The 17,318-nt window shown below is 36.3% G+C and overlaps 1 protein-coding gene across 1 annotated transcript; it reads left to right on the plus strand.

Annotated features, from left to right (window-relative positions):
- The first annotated feature begins 3,509 nt into the window (after positions 1 to 3,509).
- Positions 3,510 to 16,249, plus strand: LOC117288376 (homeobox protein Hox-A7-like). Its single transcript, XM_033769214.1, has 2 exons — positions 3,510 to 4,135; positions 15,100 to 16,249. The coding sequence occupies exons 1-2, from the start codon at positions 3,568 to 3,570 to the stop codon at positions 15,450 to 15,452; spliced, it is 921 nt and encodes a 306-aa protein (XP_033625105.1). The 5' UTR covers positions 3,510 to 3,567; the 3' UTR covers positions 15,453 to 16,249.
- Positions 16,250 to 17,318: the final 1,069 nt, after the last annotated feature.

The following is a 17,318-nucleotide window of genomic DNA, read 5'->3' on the forward strand; positions in this document are numbered from 1 at the left end:
ACATTATATTTTTAAAGGCAGTGGACACTATTGGTAATTACTCAAAATAATTATTAGCATAAAACCTTTCTTGGTGACGAGTAATGGGGAGAGGTTGATAGTATAAAACACTGTGAGAAGAAGTTCCCTCTGAAGTGACGTAGTTTTCGAGAAAGAAGTAATTTTCCACGAATTTGATTTCGAGACCTCAAGCTAAGAATTTGAGGTCTCGAAATCAAGCATCAAAAAGCACACAACTTCATGTGACAAGGGTGTTTTATCTTTCATTATTATCTCGCAACTTGGAGGACCGATTGAGCTCAAATTTTCACAAGTTTGTAATTTTATGCATATGTTGAGATACACCAACTGTGAAGACTAGTCTTTGACAATTACCTTTAGTGTCCACTGTCTTTAACCAATATTTTACAACATTTTGAAGGCATTTATTGATGGGTCTTGACAAAAAGGAAAATAACCGGAGCATAAACACGCCATCCTGAAGCAAACTATGAAATGTTACATCAAGAAAGCCTCAAAGGCCTAGCCTGCATTCGTGATAAAAAGAAACACCCATCTCTACGACAGTATTGTGACAACGGCGACCATGACAACAATACCCCACAACCGACAATGACTTTCCACGACATTGCTGATGACATCGGCAAAAAAACAAAACCCACTACGGCATCTGCAAGCCATCAACTCGTTTTAAATCTGACCCAGTCTTACAACAATCTACGGAGATACCATGTGGAATGACGCAGCTACGTAAGGTGATTCCAAACCCTAAATATTTAGCATCATTCAAATCGCGTCTGACCTACATCTACCAAACCATCAAATTACTCCAAGACGTAGGGTGCATAACAAAGGTTAAAAACATAAGTTTCAAAATGTCGGACATAAATCACAACCCTACTAAGAGTTTTCTCTCCGAGTCTGTCCTCCCCGAGACCACTGCCGTCTCTTTGAGTAAACTTAAAGAAAGTCACGTAGATTTTGTCTTGACGAATCATCATAAATAAAGAAGGACTTATTCCCGATACGAGGGACACTCTGGACATTCTTGGTTTTACGTTTCCTTGACAATAATTCCCTCCAACAATCAAAGGTCGATGGGAACAGTGCGAAAGCATATGTTTGGGTTTTTGTCTTGGGAAACGAGCATTATCAATTGTCAGAAATGGGTGTCGTGTTATTGTTTGAGCAGACCTGTGTGGCTGTGGTGGTCTGATCTAGAAGTTGATTTATGTAGGGTTGTGTATAATCCATATGGACTTTGGGTTTTTAATAAACGAAAAATTATGTCAAGTTTGAATACCTGGAATAGCTTTGTTTATTAAATGGAAAAGTAGGCCATAAATGCTAAACTAATAACTTGATTCTATTTCATTTGTTTGGTTTATGTTGGCTCTTTTCATTGTACCTTTGATTTTTTTATTTATTTGTCGACTCGATTATTATGTTAAAAAAAAAGAACACAATCCGAATGAAAAAAGTTCAAAGGAATTTCCTTCTTTCCTATGTGCTGCTGTATATAACTTGACATATTATTGGCGTGATTATTGCCAGTAAATCTAATATTATTCAAATCTGTGATAATTTCGTCGATTAAAGATGGTTGAATCAAATTCATTCAGAGTCATCATCTTATTATAGATTATACAGACAAAAATATTTCACAACTTCAAAAAAGATGGATCTATATAAAACCATTTACGTACATTACCTTAATCATATTCTGTGTTTTACAGATATTATTATGATCGCAATGACGAGATGCAAAAATCCAGTCAATTGAAAAACTTCCATAATTTATATTGTTGCAAAATGTCACCTTTCTGGAAGGTAAACGTCTTTAATATCACCTTCGGGATTCCTTTAGATCCAAAGGTTACGTGATGGTTAACAAACTGAATTGTTCTGCTTTGTGATAATGTACAACATATGAATACGATAATACTTATAAACTGTATGTATTTACAACTTAATTCCATTCATTCATTATTAATATTGTTTATTTAATTTTGAATAAAATAGTTTACAAGAATAATATCTGAACTAGTTTGACATACTTTTCAGACAGAGGGACAGATAGAAAGACATAGGGAGATGAGTTCCTTTTTATGTGATTGCAATACTTTCATGTGTTGTTTTTTGTTGCTCATTATTCGTCACAGAGTGCTGTCTTGATGAAGGGTTGAATCCCTCCAACCTTAATGTACAGTCAATGATTTGTTGCCGGCTGAACGAGCAGAGCCCCCCCCCCCCCATCATTGATACATTAGTTCAGTTATTGATTCGCGATGCTTTATGTTTATACATGCAGCCACAGAAATGGAAATGTGTAGTTGGAAATGTGGTATCCTTTTCAATTGTTTACCCAGTGACCTTTTTGATTGAGCATACAAAGTTTACGTGGCTTCCGATTATGAAAATAACACGACTTAAAGGCAAAGCATACCTTCGGTTTTTAAACCTTCTGATTGTTTTAATCCTAATAAAACTAACCTGTGAAAGATTCATTTCAATTTCTGGGTAGCGGTTTTTGAGAGAAGTTTCTCGAAATGCTTTACACTATGTGTGGCTTCTAACCCAAAGATTGTTTTACTGCATTACTTTGATTACCAAACGTACACCTTCCCATTAAAGGCAGTGGACACTATTGGTAATTACTCCAAATAATTATTAGCGTAAAACCTTTCTTGGTGACGAGTAATGGGGAGAGGTTGATGGTATAATGCATTGTGAGAAACGGCTCCCTCTGAAGTGACATAGTTTTCGAGAAAGAAGTAATTTTTTCCACGAATTTGATTTCGAGACCTCAAGTTTAGAATTTGAGGTCTCGAAATCAACCATCGAAACGCACACAACTTCGTGTGACAAGGGTGTTTTTTCTTTCATTATTATCTCGTAACTTCGACGACCAATTGAGCTCAAATTTTCACAAGTTTGTTGAAATACACCAAGTGGGAAGACTGGTCTTTGACAATTACCAATAGTGTCCACGGCCTTTAAAAGCCAATCGGACACATGCTAATAAAAAGTAAAAAAATAAAATTAAAAAAAAGTATTTCTTGCGATGATTCAATTCTCAATGAAATGAAAGAGCAACTTGCAACATTGGAATCAAACGTTAGTCTGTCACTGTACATCAACATTTGAAACTGAGCTCGGGTTTTATTTTATGTTCCTTCTTGTATGTTCTTCTACTGATGTTGGAGTTGGTGTATAAATAGCATGTAGGTTCTCAAATTGTAAATTTTACTTTCACTTGTGATAATGATGACGTAGTTGTGATGTGTATCATTAATCATGATGAACCACCATCACATGTGATATCATCATGTGACATCATTGATCATGTGACTTCATAATGACTCTAGAATTGCATAATGATTTCGTTTTCTTTACGCACTTTCCCCAGGTAGCTCTCTGATTGGACAATCATTCTTGATCGTATACGGAAGCCCGCCATCTTGGGGCATACAAAGGCCGCTTCACTGTCGGCAGTAAATCCACAAATTCCTCCAGCCAGAAAAAGCCATAAAACGGGTAAAGCGAGGTCACAAATCAATCTCTCAAATGAGCCAATACTTTCTCAAGTCGCTGTTCGAGAAATATCAGCCTGGTGAGGCATGGTTTCCGAGCGGTTTCGAGCCCGTGGCTCCCGGTCGGAGCACGATTGTTGGGGAGTCTCCAGCCTCGGCCGGGTGGAGGTGTGGGAACGGCGTCTCCAGCGGGCCCTTCGGCTCTTACGATAGCTCCCCGTCATCCACGAACTGTCTACCCGGCACTGGGCTCAATAACCAGGCGTACTCTGCTCCTTACAGCTTCCAACCTTGCTCGTTTAATCAGAGTTACACACAGGCGGGATTCCAAAGTCAGTTCAATACTTACACGGGTGGCTACGCCACGGCGAACTACCACCACCAAGGGGGCTGGAGTCATGGAGACAAGGGGGTGTCAGGAGCCACAGGAGGGGTGTTGGAGGGTTCTTGCTACCCGCTCCAAATAACCAGAGTAACACAGTTAGAATCAGATAGACAACTTAGTAAAGACAGTAGCCATCATTCGTTAAAAGACAAAAGAACGGACTCAAATAATTCTACCACTTACAAAGGACCGGTGTATGGATGGATGAAAATTCCAGGTAAGTTATAAACAATACTAAAAACCTCATAACATATTGAAACCTATTGTTTGTAACATCAACTTATAGAGAAAGATTAACATATATTTAAACGAGAGAAACACGGTGCCCTTTTTGAACCACCTTTTCAGATTAAAATCAAATGTAAAAACAAAGAACATAAAAACATGAGGAAGACGAGAACAAAATGGGGATGAGATGGTGTATATTAGAAATTAATAATACATTTTTAATTATTTCATTAAGCCCCTCCACTTCTCTCACATTGAATGAAATTAATAGACACATGATCCATCCTTTACCGTCAATTCACCGGGTGTCATTTATTTTATTGGTAAATTAATACTCGCATCAAACCTTCTTGTCCAGCCATCCTGGCAAAATATTTGTGTCAGTGCGATCTAATTACCGTTGAGTCGACCCAAATGAGAGCCAGCCGGTACGGGGGAAATGGCTCCAAACCACGGCATGTGCATCTTGTATTGAATGCCATCTTTTGCTAAACCAGATGTGCATCTTGTATTGAATGCCATCTTTTGCTGAACCAGTCCATGGCACTTACTGCACGTTGTACTGCATTGGTTTTCAAGTCTAAGACCAGTTGGTCGGGTAATATTTCGTTATTTGATGAGAACGGAATCCACAGAACGCTTGTACAGCGTAAAACAATATAATCTAAACAAATCATCTTTACAATCTGATAATGCTTTCCGAAAAGTCTTAAATAATAACTAAATCATGCCAAACTCCAATTTAGACTTGTTATTTTTAACACATTTGCAACATTTATAAAGAGATTGCATGATTGCTAATAATTGTACATGAATAATGAGCAATTCCCACGAGCATTGCCTATTTGCTTAAAGCATCCCGGGGAACTATTTTAATTCAAACTTCGATCAAAGAAAACCGGTTTCTGAATTGTATCTTCAATAATTTATTTCAAAAGATTTTACTAAATTACTTTATAATCTGGTTTTAATTTTGGTCAAATTTTTCATTAATTATTTGAATCCACTTCTCACTCTTAATGACACTTGGGTGACAGTTTATACTTTGCTGTAATCCTCCAGGTGTGCTAGTGCCATGTCTTTATATAATGTATTGTGTAATCTGCTCTTTAGTTCTGTTGATATATCGTGCCTCTTGCATTTTATGCATATTTTTATGTGGGACAAATTTGCACTGTTTTTAATTTGTAAGTAATAAATGAATTGAACATGTAAATTAAAACTAAAACTAGGAGGGGATAATTGTACAATCTGCTCTAAAAACGCTGTTATTTTTGTTTTACGATAAAATGATTGAACTGGACCCGAGTGACATAAATTGCCAGGAACGACTCTAGGGGTCAACTCCCACCTGGTGCAGGTCATCATGCATCCACATTTACCATTAATTTTGACTGTAGCTTGTAAAACTTCATGAGTTTCGTTCCATACGATATTGCGGATTTGAAAGTGTTTATGGTATTTCGGTTTCATTCTTGGATAAATTAGAAACTTGTTCTTAAAGTTCAAGAGAATATTGTAACATCGTTTTGGACGGGAATATTATTTTACATGAATCAACGGACACACCAAATGTTATGATAGAATTCATGTAAAATTATGTCGAAACAGGAAATAATAAAGAAAACAAAATGCTTGTTTGAAAAGGAGGATATTTTGTAACTTCATCTTGAACTTGGACTCATTATAAAAATCGAGACAATTATATAGCGCATGCAGGAGCCTCTAAGCCCAACAGAAAACAGAAAACATTGAATTATATGAATCAATTTGTTACAAAGATGATTAAAAAAAGTGGGTCTTTAAAAGTTCCCCGGGAATCATAAATCAGAGTAATGCTTGCTTGCATGAGCCAATTTATCCACTCTCTTTAAACTAGATCCCACTTCAACTTTGGCAAAATTCTGCGCAAAATTTTTCAACATTCGGGCTCAACTCGTTTGAAATTTTTTGTTATTTAAGACACGCAAGCTTTACATCAATTTAAATGTGACAAAGAATATCAAATACAGGAAATAACAAGAGGGGATCATCCAATATTCCTGGGTAAATTCTTGGATGTAGGCCCCTAGGAGATGTGTCATCCCTGCCTCCCCAAGGACAAACTAGCGTGGTTGTACCTCCCTTTGCTCTCGTCGTTGTAAAACGAAAACCCTGCGGCGCAATGTCACCTACTGAGCCAAAACTTGTTCAGAGTGTATTCGATACTAATAACACAACAATGGTTGAGGGCTGTGATGATACAATTTCCAGATAAAATTACTTAAAGGCAGTGGACACTATTGGTAAATACTCAAAATAATTATTAGCATAAAACCTTTCTTGGTGACGAGTAATGGGGAGCGGCTGATGGTATAAAACATTGTGAGAAACAACTCCCTCTGAGGAAAGAAGTAATTTGCCACAAATTTGATTTCGAGACCTCAGATTTAGAATTTGAGGTCTCGAAATCAACCATCTTAACGCACATAACTTCGTGTGACAAGGGTGTTTTCTTCTTTCATCATTATCTCGCAACTTTGATGACCGATTGAGCTCAAATTTTCACAGGTTAGTTATTTTATGCATATATTGAGATACACCAACTGTGAAGGCTAGTCTTTGACAATTACCAATAGTGTCCACTGCCTTTAAAGGGGACATTTCTTTTGGATTGAGCAAATTTAATTTAGTTTTTCAAATTCATTGAAAGACTTTTCCCTTCGTACAATGACACACTAAATGTTGTATTACGTTCGACTCAATGATGATGCATATGAGTCTTTTTGCAGGCTTTTTAGAATTAAGAAACAACTTTTTTTTCCAGGAAACAAGCCAACAACTGCATTCTTCCAAGAAACATAAAATGTTACACAATGTAAAAGCAAGGTTTATGTTTCGCGTCATAGTTTTTCAAAATAATCAGAGAGAAGCCCAAAGTTCACAACTTATTTTTGTTTTATTCCAGGAACTACCAATATATTAGAACATTTCGGTGTTTTTTTTCTGGCAATGTCAGACCAACGTTTAACGTTTAATCAGAAAGCAACATCTTGAATGCACTTTTTCAAAACCCATCAAATAAATAGACGCGTTCTTGCGACCGCTTTTGAGTTGATACCCTTTTTTTTCCAATGAAAATACCGTCTTAGGTAATGGACAATTATTGTACATGACTTTCATTAAATTTACAAACAAGGAAAGCATAAAGACACAGTTTTCAAAATTGATTAGTATAGTTACTTTGTTTATATCATATTAACGTATTTACTGTATTTATTATAAATTAGGCACCCAGTTTGTATAATTGACAGTTTTTGATGGCACATTACATCGCTAAATAACCGTCCATTCGAATGGATATGGCACGTTAGCTCGGTATGTTACGCTAAATGAGCCGGTTAGTTCTGGCTGGTTTAAACTGAATAACAAAAACACGTGTGTCAAACATCAACAGCGTACAAACACACGGTGAAACATTGGATAGTTTGGGGCTCAACATTATTCCAAATACTTCAAAGTTTTATAATAATAATAATAATAATAAATAATAATAATAGTAAAACATTATATATCGCCATATCCATCGAAAACAATGCTCAATGGCGCTAATACAGAGAAACATTAAAAATATAGATAATCAGCAAAAACAAGATATAAAAATAAGTTTAAAATCAGCAGCAAAAAAAATAAGCGAACAATGACAAGCAACTAAAGAAATTAACAATATACAATGAAAAGTTTTAAAATATACAATAGGAGTATGCACAATTTTCAAATGCAAAGAGATTGTACAAGCAGACCAGCTGTGACCCTAATAAACTTGTAAAAAGAGACATTCATTAAAACTCCGGGGAAACAATATTAAGTTTTATTTTAAAGAAATATACCACAATTAAACGGTTTGTTGGTTTGCTGAAGTAAACGGCACAATATGATACTTTGTTTATCAACGGTTTTGACTTGTAAGAAGATCCGAAAAGAAAGTTGATAAGCAATAGCTTCCTCCTCAATTGCGTTTTATCTTGTTTTAATGACAGAATAATTGTGTTACTTAAACCTATACTGACAGTTAACATCACTTTGATAAGTAAGCGCAATCGAATAAAATCTTCCGTTGTGTATTTCTCAATTTTTTTTTGCTCAGTAACTAACTACGCGCCAATATTGGATGTAAAAAGTAAGAACTTTCCAAGTGAAGTTGTTGTTTGTCGCTTTAAAAAAAAAGGCACGAATCCCGAATCGAACTAAAACAGCAAACCGGTAGTTTACAATGGTGAGCTTCTGTTTGCAAATGTAGATTACAGTTTGAACGAGGTTTCTGACTCTTATCAGTCCAACAAAATATAAATAAAAACCAAAAATAAATCCAGCAACCTGCCTCTATAGATTGCAGCTCAGTCTATAAATTATGACTCTAGGCAATGAATCTTGTGGAAGGTGGTATATTTATTGCTTGCAGTAAAACTCAAAATCCCTCCGAGAACACGATGTGTGAGGATGTGAATATTGCAATGGCGGTAACACCAAAGACATTACATGACGTAGTGGTAAACAGTGGATGGTATCTACCTAGTGCAGGCTGGATTGGATTATTCCTTAGGTACAATTATAGCAATAAAACATTTCAATAAATAAGCTCAGTATTTATTAAGTTATTAGCTTTTTGGGGATGTATTTTATTAAGTAATAAACTGGCTGTGTGTTGAATGTACAGCCAATGGGGAATGGGCTACAAGAAGATACTTTTAGCCAGGAGGTACTGTGACGAGGAGGTGGCAGGCCTCCTGCTCCGTTTTGCCAACTTTGGTTTGTGTTTCGCCTGTAAAATGTTGCTTCCTAAGCTAACCAAAAGGAATTTGTCACCATTTTGTCTTTGAGATTTTGTTCGTGAATACATGAACAAAAAAAGCCAAGGTAAGAGTAGCATCGTGGTATGATTGTAACTATGTTTAGTTTAGCCAGCCACAGCAGAGGGGGTGTTTGGCTGTGACGAAAAATGTCTTACCAAAATGATCTTTTGCATAACAAAAACCCCAAAGATATTTTAACTGAACCTTTTGATTAATATTATTTAAAGGTCTTTATTTCGTTATGTATTCTTGCATTTACTGGAAAGCTATTCAAGGAGAATTTATATGGGCATATTTAAATCCAAATGTCGACTCAAAACAATGTATTTTGGTGAGCATAAATTATCTCAGTGTATAATGATAATTCAAACAAAAAAATAATATCAAAGATTTCATAATTCAGCTGTATATTTTGAACAGTTTGCTGTTGATTATGAATTTGCCTGTAATGCTAAACGAATCAAACAAATGGCATCGTTATTATCCTTATTATAAGACTACTATTTTAGTGAAACAAAGGATTCTTAAAGGCAGTGGACACTATTGGTAATTACCCAAAATATTTGTTTTGCATAAAAACTTACTTTGTAACGAGTGATGGGGAACTGTTGATACAAACATTGTGAGAAACGGCTCCCTCTGAAGTGCCATAGTTTTCGAGAAAGAAGTAATTTTCCACGAATTTGATTTCGAGACCTCAGATTTAGAATTTGAGGTCTAGAAATCAAGCATCTGAAAGGACACGACAAGGGTGTTTTTTACTGTCATTATTATCTCGCAACTTCGATGACCAATTTAGCTCAAAATTTCACAGGTTTGTTACTTTATGCATATGTTGAGATACACTAAGTGAGAAGACTGGTCTTATAAGACAATATGACAACAAGTACAACATGCTTAAATGATAAATTGTCAAAAGAGGAGAAACTTTGAAAAGAGGAAGGAATACTGTTCGAAACTTAAGCAACGGCAAACTCAAGATTGTTTAAAACACTCAACGTTGTTTTTATGGATAAAAACATCTTTTATTGATACCATGACTAATCGAAGTACAAGTACAATTGACTGGAGCAAGTTCGTTAACACACCCAGAAAATAAACAGGCTATTAAAGTACAAATTCATTTTTTATTTTAAGATTTCCCAAGATAATTGACTAATTCTGTCTTCACCACGAAAGTTCGTAAATCAACTCAACATTTTTTTTGAGAAAACCCGTGAACACATAATTTGGCCGGATTATAAAAGTTTCATACACATTTTTATACGCCTTTATCATTGAGGGTTAATTTGTTAAATTTTGAGGGTTAATTTGTTAAGTTTGTGCTTGAGTAATTTTTAAAAAACATTTTGTTACTAGTGCATTTAGTATGTCTGCTTATGTTGTTATCGTCTAATTTTGCTTTATAGAATAATAATATTTTGGGGCGGTGTGGAAGCAATTATGATTCGCAAAATGTGTCTGTTGAATCGATTTGAGACACTTTATCATTATTCTTTGAATAGAGACTGAGGGTGTTACTCTATTATTTCATTATGCTACCCACTGTATAACAGATTTCAAAAACCGCGTAAAAGGTGAATCTGATCAGTTTAGAGGTGAAGTTAGTTTACCCGCAGAGTTAACAAGAATATCTTCAAAACACAAAATAATTCAACTCCAAAAAGAGCCTTGGTGCATGCGTCATATCCAAATCATAGCACTACCCATTCTACTCCTGCATATTTTGAGCATGATGAAATGACAATTTAGTAGCGTTTTACTAGGCCGTAAAAAGGTTACCGCAGACGGGGCACGGCGAAGGGTGATTTACGCCTGTTTCGTCGGCCCACACTCCGCGTTGTTAGTCATGTCAGTTCATGGTCACAGCGTTGTTTTTTTTTTTAATGTAAAGAATGATGTTGAAAAATTCAATTCTCATTCTAAATAACATCCAGTACGAATAAAGATGCCAAAAGCGGTTGTTATGATAGTTATTGGACTAATGTTTATTATTTGGATGTGGATGAATTTCGAATGAGTGGAGCATCCACATTTTGCAGGCATGATATTATTCCTAGTCTGAATCTCAGCCAAAGGGTTATTTAATATGAAAATTATACAAAATCCTAATCAATGCACATGCAGGTTAGCCCTTGATCCACTGTTCCTACTTCTTTCATAGGAAAACAAACGATGTCGTGCCTGATTTTTGTATGAGCCACTGAGTTGAGTTGTTAGACATGTGTTTGTTTTATGGATGTTTTAGTTCCTAAAATCTTTGATCAGGACGGCAATATTTCTATAACCTTCTCCAACTTATCACTTCAATTGTGAAACATTTCAAAACTTGCAATATTTTGTAAACGAATGACTTCTTTCACACCGTTCAAACTTGCTGATAATTTATGACAGGTTAAAATGAATCTTCTAAAAATGTAATTACACTTTCAACTTTTCAACTTAAACCGCATAATTTGTTTAAACCGCATCACCTGAAACTTGTGCTGATTTTTTGTATATAGGCCTACCTGTATCCATTTGAGTCTTTCAAGTTGTTTTTGAATTGACAATTATTTTACTTAGGTAAGTAAAGGTTAAGTAACTATTCATTTCGTAACTAAGCAGGAATCCTGCTCATGACCCAACGTTTGGAAAGTGGAATTGTATTTCTAAGATATGTTCATATTTGTATCGGTTATGTTCGTCAAACCACAACCCTCACTGGACGAATTATTTGGGAAGTCTTCGGAGAAATTAAACAAATTGACCATTTCGCGTTTTCTTTACTTTATGTTTACGAATTCATATAAACCAATCTCTTCTTGTCACAATTTCCTAGAGCTGCTTAAGCAAAAAAAGTAGCTTAGCAAATCTATGCTTAACAAAGTTACCAGCCAAACTACAATGTCACATGTACAATTTGTTACTACCTGCTCATATCTGTTGAGTAAAACATTGTTAAGCAATATGCTCTGCTTAGTACGTCTATGGAATTGCTCGCTATAATGAGTCCACTGGGGGCAAGTTTCAAAAGATTCAACCCTGGAATTCGTTGGTAACCTTTCAGAAAACAAAACCAACATAATCTTATAACAGAAAACAAAATAGAAACCCATAAGCAACGCGGTTCATCTCAATGATTGATTTTATCTTGTTTACTTCAAAGTTACCTAGTTTATTTTTTAGAGTCACTGTAGTTTTGGAAAATAATGTAACCGTTGGCGAATGTTTTAATTGTGTTCGCTGAACATATTTGAATACCTGAGATTTACATAATTAAGTGAGGTTCTTTTTGCCGTGTCTTTTTTATACTTTTTTTTGGTTCTATTTTGTGTCCTTGGGAAATTTTATCAACTTACAAAGGAATGGCATGCAGCCTAGTACTGACTGTAGGCCTACAATTTTCTTTTTTATTTGTGATCATTCAGATTGTGAAATTCATTTAGAATATTTATATGAAGTCAATTTTGACGTTTTTCTAATTATTGTTATAGAGCGGCCCATTTCAGTTTTCCTCGAGTTTTCCCTCAATATCAAAACAATATTTATCCACCAGAAGTGAGTTAGCCATAAAAAAAAAAAACAACAACGATAAATTACGGACATCGAATAACTTAGCCAATGTAAATCTCCCATCAACAAAAATGTGATAAAATTGGAACACTGTGCTAGAAAAAAAATATCCCAAATCTAGGTTAGGGTCCGAGGTCTAAAGGAAGGGTCACTAATTCTAGTCTATTTATTGACCGCATCCCTCTATGACCATCGCCCTCAAGAGGCCCATAAACATCTTTGTCGCCCTAGAACCCCTTCCCCCTTCAACGAAAAACCGTCACAAGAATGGGGCCACAAGGGAGTTCTTGAGGAACCTCAGAGGACCAATCAACGACCAAAAAAGCAGGTCATTTGTGGAGGAATATTGTGGGTAATTTACGAGGTGGGACGAGACTGAGATTTGAGAGGTTGAACTTGGCTGACCTGACGGTTATCTTTGTTGGGCCTTAAGCAGCCGTAGAAATAAATATCGGTCGTAGAGGACTTGTTTTTTTTTATTGAGATCTTGGTCTAAACTGGGTCTGGGCACTTTGGGGCTGAATGCAAATGTTTTCGGAAATTTCTTTCAAAGTAGAAAGTTGCTAAGAGTAATTCGTTTAAACAATCTTGTTTTCTATTAACGAACGACTAGTGAAAAGTTGATAAATTTAATTGGTTGTTGCGTTTCAGTGAACACGAACGATAGTTTAAGTTTTGTCAGAGGATTGTTTGCGTTCACATTGGGCTTATTTGTGTACACACGGCAACCGAAATAAGCGATATTTATGTGTGGGTTCTTCATATGCTATTGTACGCCTCTTTGACAGTTTTCATTGATAAATATATTGTTAGTTGGGAGATTGGTATTGGTAGGATGTTTCAAAAAGTTAAACAGTTGTAACCAATGTGAATTCCGGCAAAGAAAATTACACTTATGGGACAATTTCATGGCTCTGCTTATTATCGCGGAATTATGTGCCTACAGAGAATGGCATATTAACCAATGTTTCGATCCTCTTTTAAACTTGATAATTAGCAACTGCTATTATGGATGGGTGGATAATATTAGACCTTACTCATGTCGCGGCCATTTTGATTTTCTCCCATTCAAATCAATGTAACCAAACCGAGGCTGGAATGAAAAACAGTCTGGTTCTGTTTTCGTTACAATTGATACTATTACTCATTGCTTTTGTTGGATACCAGGAACATGACCGAGACGGTTGCAGCAGGATGATGTATATCGCGGCTGGTACACACCTCTGCAGCTGTGGTTGATTTCACAAAGAGTTAGGACTAGTCTTATTCCGAGTTAGGACAAGTTACACGTCCTTACTTAGTACTAGCATTAAGTGTTTAATATCTCCTAGGACTAGTCCAAAGTTAGGACTAGTCCAAAGTTAGGACTAGTCCAAAAATAGGACTAGTCCAAAGTTAGGACTAGTCCAAAGTTAGGACTAGTCCAAAGTTAGGACTAGTCCAAAGTTAGGACTAGTCAAAAAATAGGACTAGTCCAAAGTTAGGGCTAGTCCAAAGTTAGGACTAGTCCGAAGCCTAATTTAGGACTAGTACTGAGTTCTATGTGAAACCGACCCCGGGTTCTCCTATACCCGTGTGGGGCTGCGTAGTGTTTGTCACCGGTCTGGTGACGATCAAGCTAGTTGCGTTTATCATAGAGACAAACATTACACATAACTTGGACTTAAGTTACATGTATAAACACGATCAGCTATGCTCTTATTATTAGTGTAGCTTGATAGAAATTAAAGGTGGTTTCTCTTTAGGAAAAAGGCTGAAATTATTCAGGACTTACATTGCTACTGTAGTAAAAAAATAAAAATAAAAAAACAAGTTCACTTTCAATGTTGTTCTTATGAGGACAGAAGGAAAACAAGCTTTTGTAATTTCACTCGAAATTAACTGCCTTAAAAAGCTCTACAATAATCAGCAAGACAAGACCTCAACATAACCTAATCCACACAGCAAGTACACAATATGGTGTTACCGCAAACAATACACATTGATACGTGTTTAACGGGCTTTTACCATCTATGACATGTGTCATATTTTCCATACAGCTAATAAGATAGCTGCCCCACGATAGACCTTCACTGACGCCTCAACCTTATAAAGACGAATTAAACATTCCTGCACAACTCTCCAAATCAGACTTGCTAAAAGTCACCAAAAGTATTGTTTTGAAAACGAGTCCAACAAACTGCTTGGTCATTTTATGTAGGATAAATGATAAAGATGGTTATTGATTAATCAACGATATGTTAGTCCATTGATGTACGGTTTTACCAATTTTAGCCTCTTCCACGCGAGAGCAATTGAGCAAGGAGCCCTTGCTTAAGTGTAGCGTGGTTGTAAAATGTTATAAAATAAATCTTGCTTAATAAACATTGCGACATTTTTACAATGTCAAATTGCTGTCGTGTGAATAGCGCTTTAGAAGCTTGAAGATGTCCAACAGTGTACCTTGCCTTTAAACGGAACCAACTGCTCTGTTTCCACTCTCTCCGCGTCAATACTACAGGAAACATTATACAATAGTAGCGCGTATACTAATTGCGATTGATCATTTTACACTTATCTTCCCCAGGGACTCAGATGATCGGGACGGACAAGAAGAGAGGCAGACAGACGTATACTAGGTACCAGACCCTGGAACTAGAGAAAGAATTCCACTTCAACCGGTATCTGACACGCAAGAGACGCATTGAGATCGCACAGAGTGTCTGCCTTTCAGAGAGGCAGATTAAGATCTGGTTTCAGAACCGGCGGATGAAATGGAAGAAAGAGCAAACAAAGGATCCATCCTCGTCTGCGGACTCCCCAGGGAAGACGCAAAATGGAGACAGGGATGAAGATGATGAGGATTTTGATGATGATGTCGATGATGAAGACGAAGATGGGTTGGAGAAAGAACGGTCGGATGAGGAGAGCAAGAAATGAAAATGATGATAAAAATACACTAAAAGTATACAGAAAACTGAGGGTCGTCTGTTTTGTTGTATCTATACAGTCTTTCCCGACCCAAAACTGTTCCCTATCAGTTTAGCGACGCCATCTTGGGAGCATCCTCGATACAGGAGGCCATATTATATTATATTGAGCGTGTAATAACCTACATGTCACGCGTGTGATTATTTCGCAAGATATATGGAGACTTTCCAATGGTCCCTTGGCCAGACTACAATTGGCTGTGGGTAGAGTTTCGTTCGCAAGGGAGTTAGAGCTCTATAGCGAGAAATTCATTAGCTTTCAGCACGGGTTGTGTGGGAAGACCCCACAATACAATAAATGGGATGCAGCCTGGCTTTTAGTTTGCGAGGAGTCTGGCAGGCGCCATTTTGAAATGGAGGAAACGCTCAAATAAAGGTTATAGTAATCATAAATGTAATTACATCTTGAATTATTTGCTAAAATTGTTACTGTTCACTTAAACACAGTAATGGGAATGGTACCAGTCAGTAAAGTTGTTACATGTTTTCCTATTGTATAGAAAGGATAAACTTAAGATGTGTTAATAATTTCTGGTTAGATTGTGACCCCATCTCGTGAACAAAACAAAAAATTCAAGGTCAGGTTTCAAGTTGAAATGTTGTCAGCAAAATGATTCCCGGGTCATATAAACCCATCATTGATATCAAAGTGTTAGGAACGGATATAAATGCATGTTTAAAGGCAGTGGACACTTTTGGTAATTACTCAAAATAATTATCAGCATAAAACCTCACTTGGTAACGAGTAATGGGGAGAGGTTGATAGTATAAAACATTGTGAGAAACAGCTCCCTCTGAAGTAACGTAGTTTCCGAGAAAGAAGTAATTTGCCACGAATTTGATATCGAGACCTCACAATTATATTTTGAGGTCTCGAAGTCAAGCATCTGAAAGCACACAACTTCGTGTGGTGTTTTTTCTTCCATTAAAGGAACACGTTGCCTTGGATCGGTCGAGTTGGTCTTTGAAAAGCATTTGTAACCGTTTGTTATAAAGTGCATATGGGTAGAAAGATGTTGTAAAAGTATATTATAATGATCCACACAAACATGCCTCGAAATTGCACGGTTTTCCTTTTACCTCGTCGACTAACACGGTCGGCCACTTATGGGAGTCAAGGCCGAGCGTGTTAGTTCGCACAGTAAAAGGAAAACCACGCAATTTCGAGGCAAATTTGTGTGGATCATTGTATTTTACTTTTAAAACATCTTTCCAACCACATGCATTTTATAAAAAACGGTTACAAACGCTTTTTATAGACCAACTCGTCCGATCCAAGGCAACGTGTTCCTTTAATATCTCGCAACTTCGACGACCAATTGAGTTCAACCAATTTTCACAGGTTTGTTATTTTGTGCACATGTTGAGATACACCAATTGAGAAGCCTGGTCTTTGACAATTATCAAAGGTGTCCAGGGACTTTAACCGGCATTTTTTTAAATTTATCATGAGATCTCTTCAGAAAGGCCTGATTAGAGTCGATGGATACTCAACGTTTCAGTCAGATGGTGTGATTGTCTTCATGAATTGTTTTTGATTATTTTAAAATTGTGATAAATATTCTACCTATACCTACCTTGATACGAACAAATACATTTTAAATTCACCCTAGTGATTCAAATGTCGATATCTTAAATTTAAGTACCCAAAAGTTGTATTTATTTAAGTTTATTTGTACCATTCATTTATTATTAATGGTTCTTTCAAAAATAAAATATCATAGCCCGAAGGCTAAAATGCCATTTAAAAGAAAAGTATAAGTTTGGTAACCATCTTTAAAATGAATGGCAATATAAACCTACCTGGTTAGAAACA

This window comes from Asterias rubens, chromosome 3, assembly GCF_902459465.1.
Source record: "Asterias rubens chromosome 3, eAstRub1.3, whole genome shotgun sequence".
Lineage (NCBI taxonomy): Eukaryota > Metazoa > Echinodermata > Asteroidea > Forcipulatida > Asteriidae > Asterias > Asterias rubens.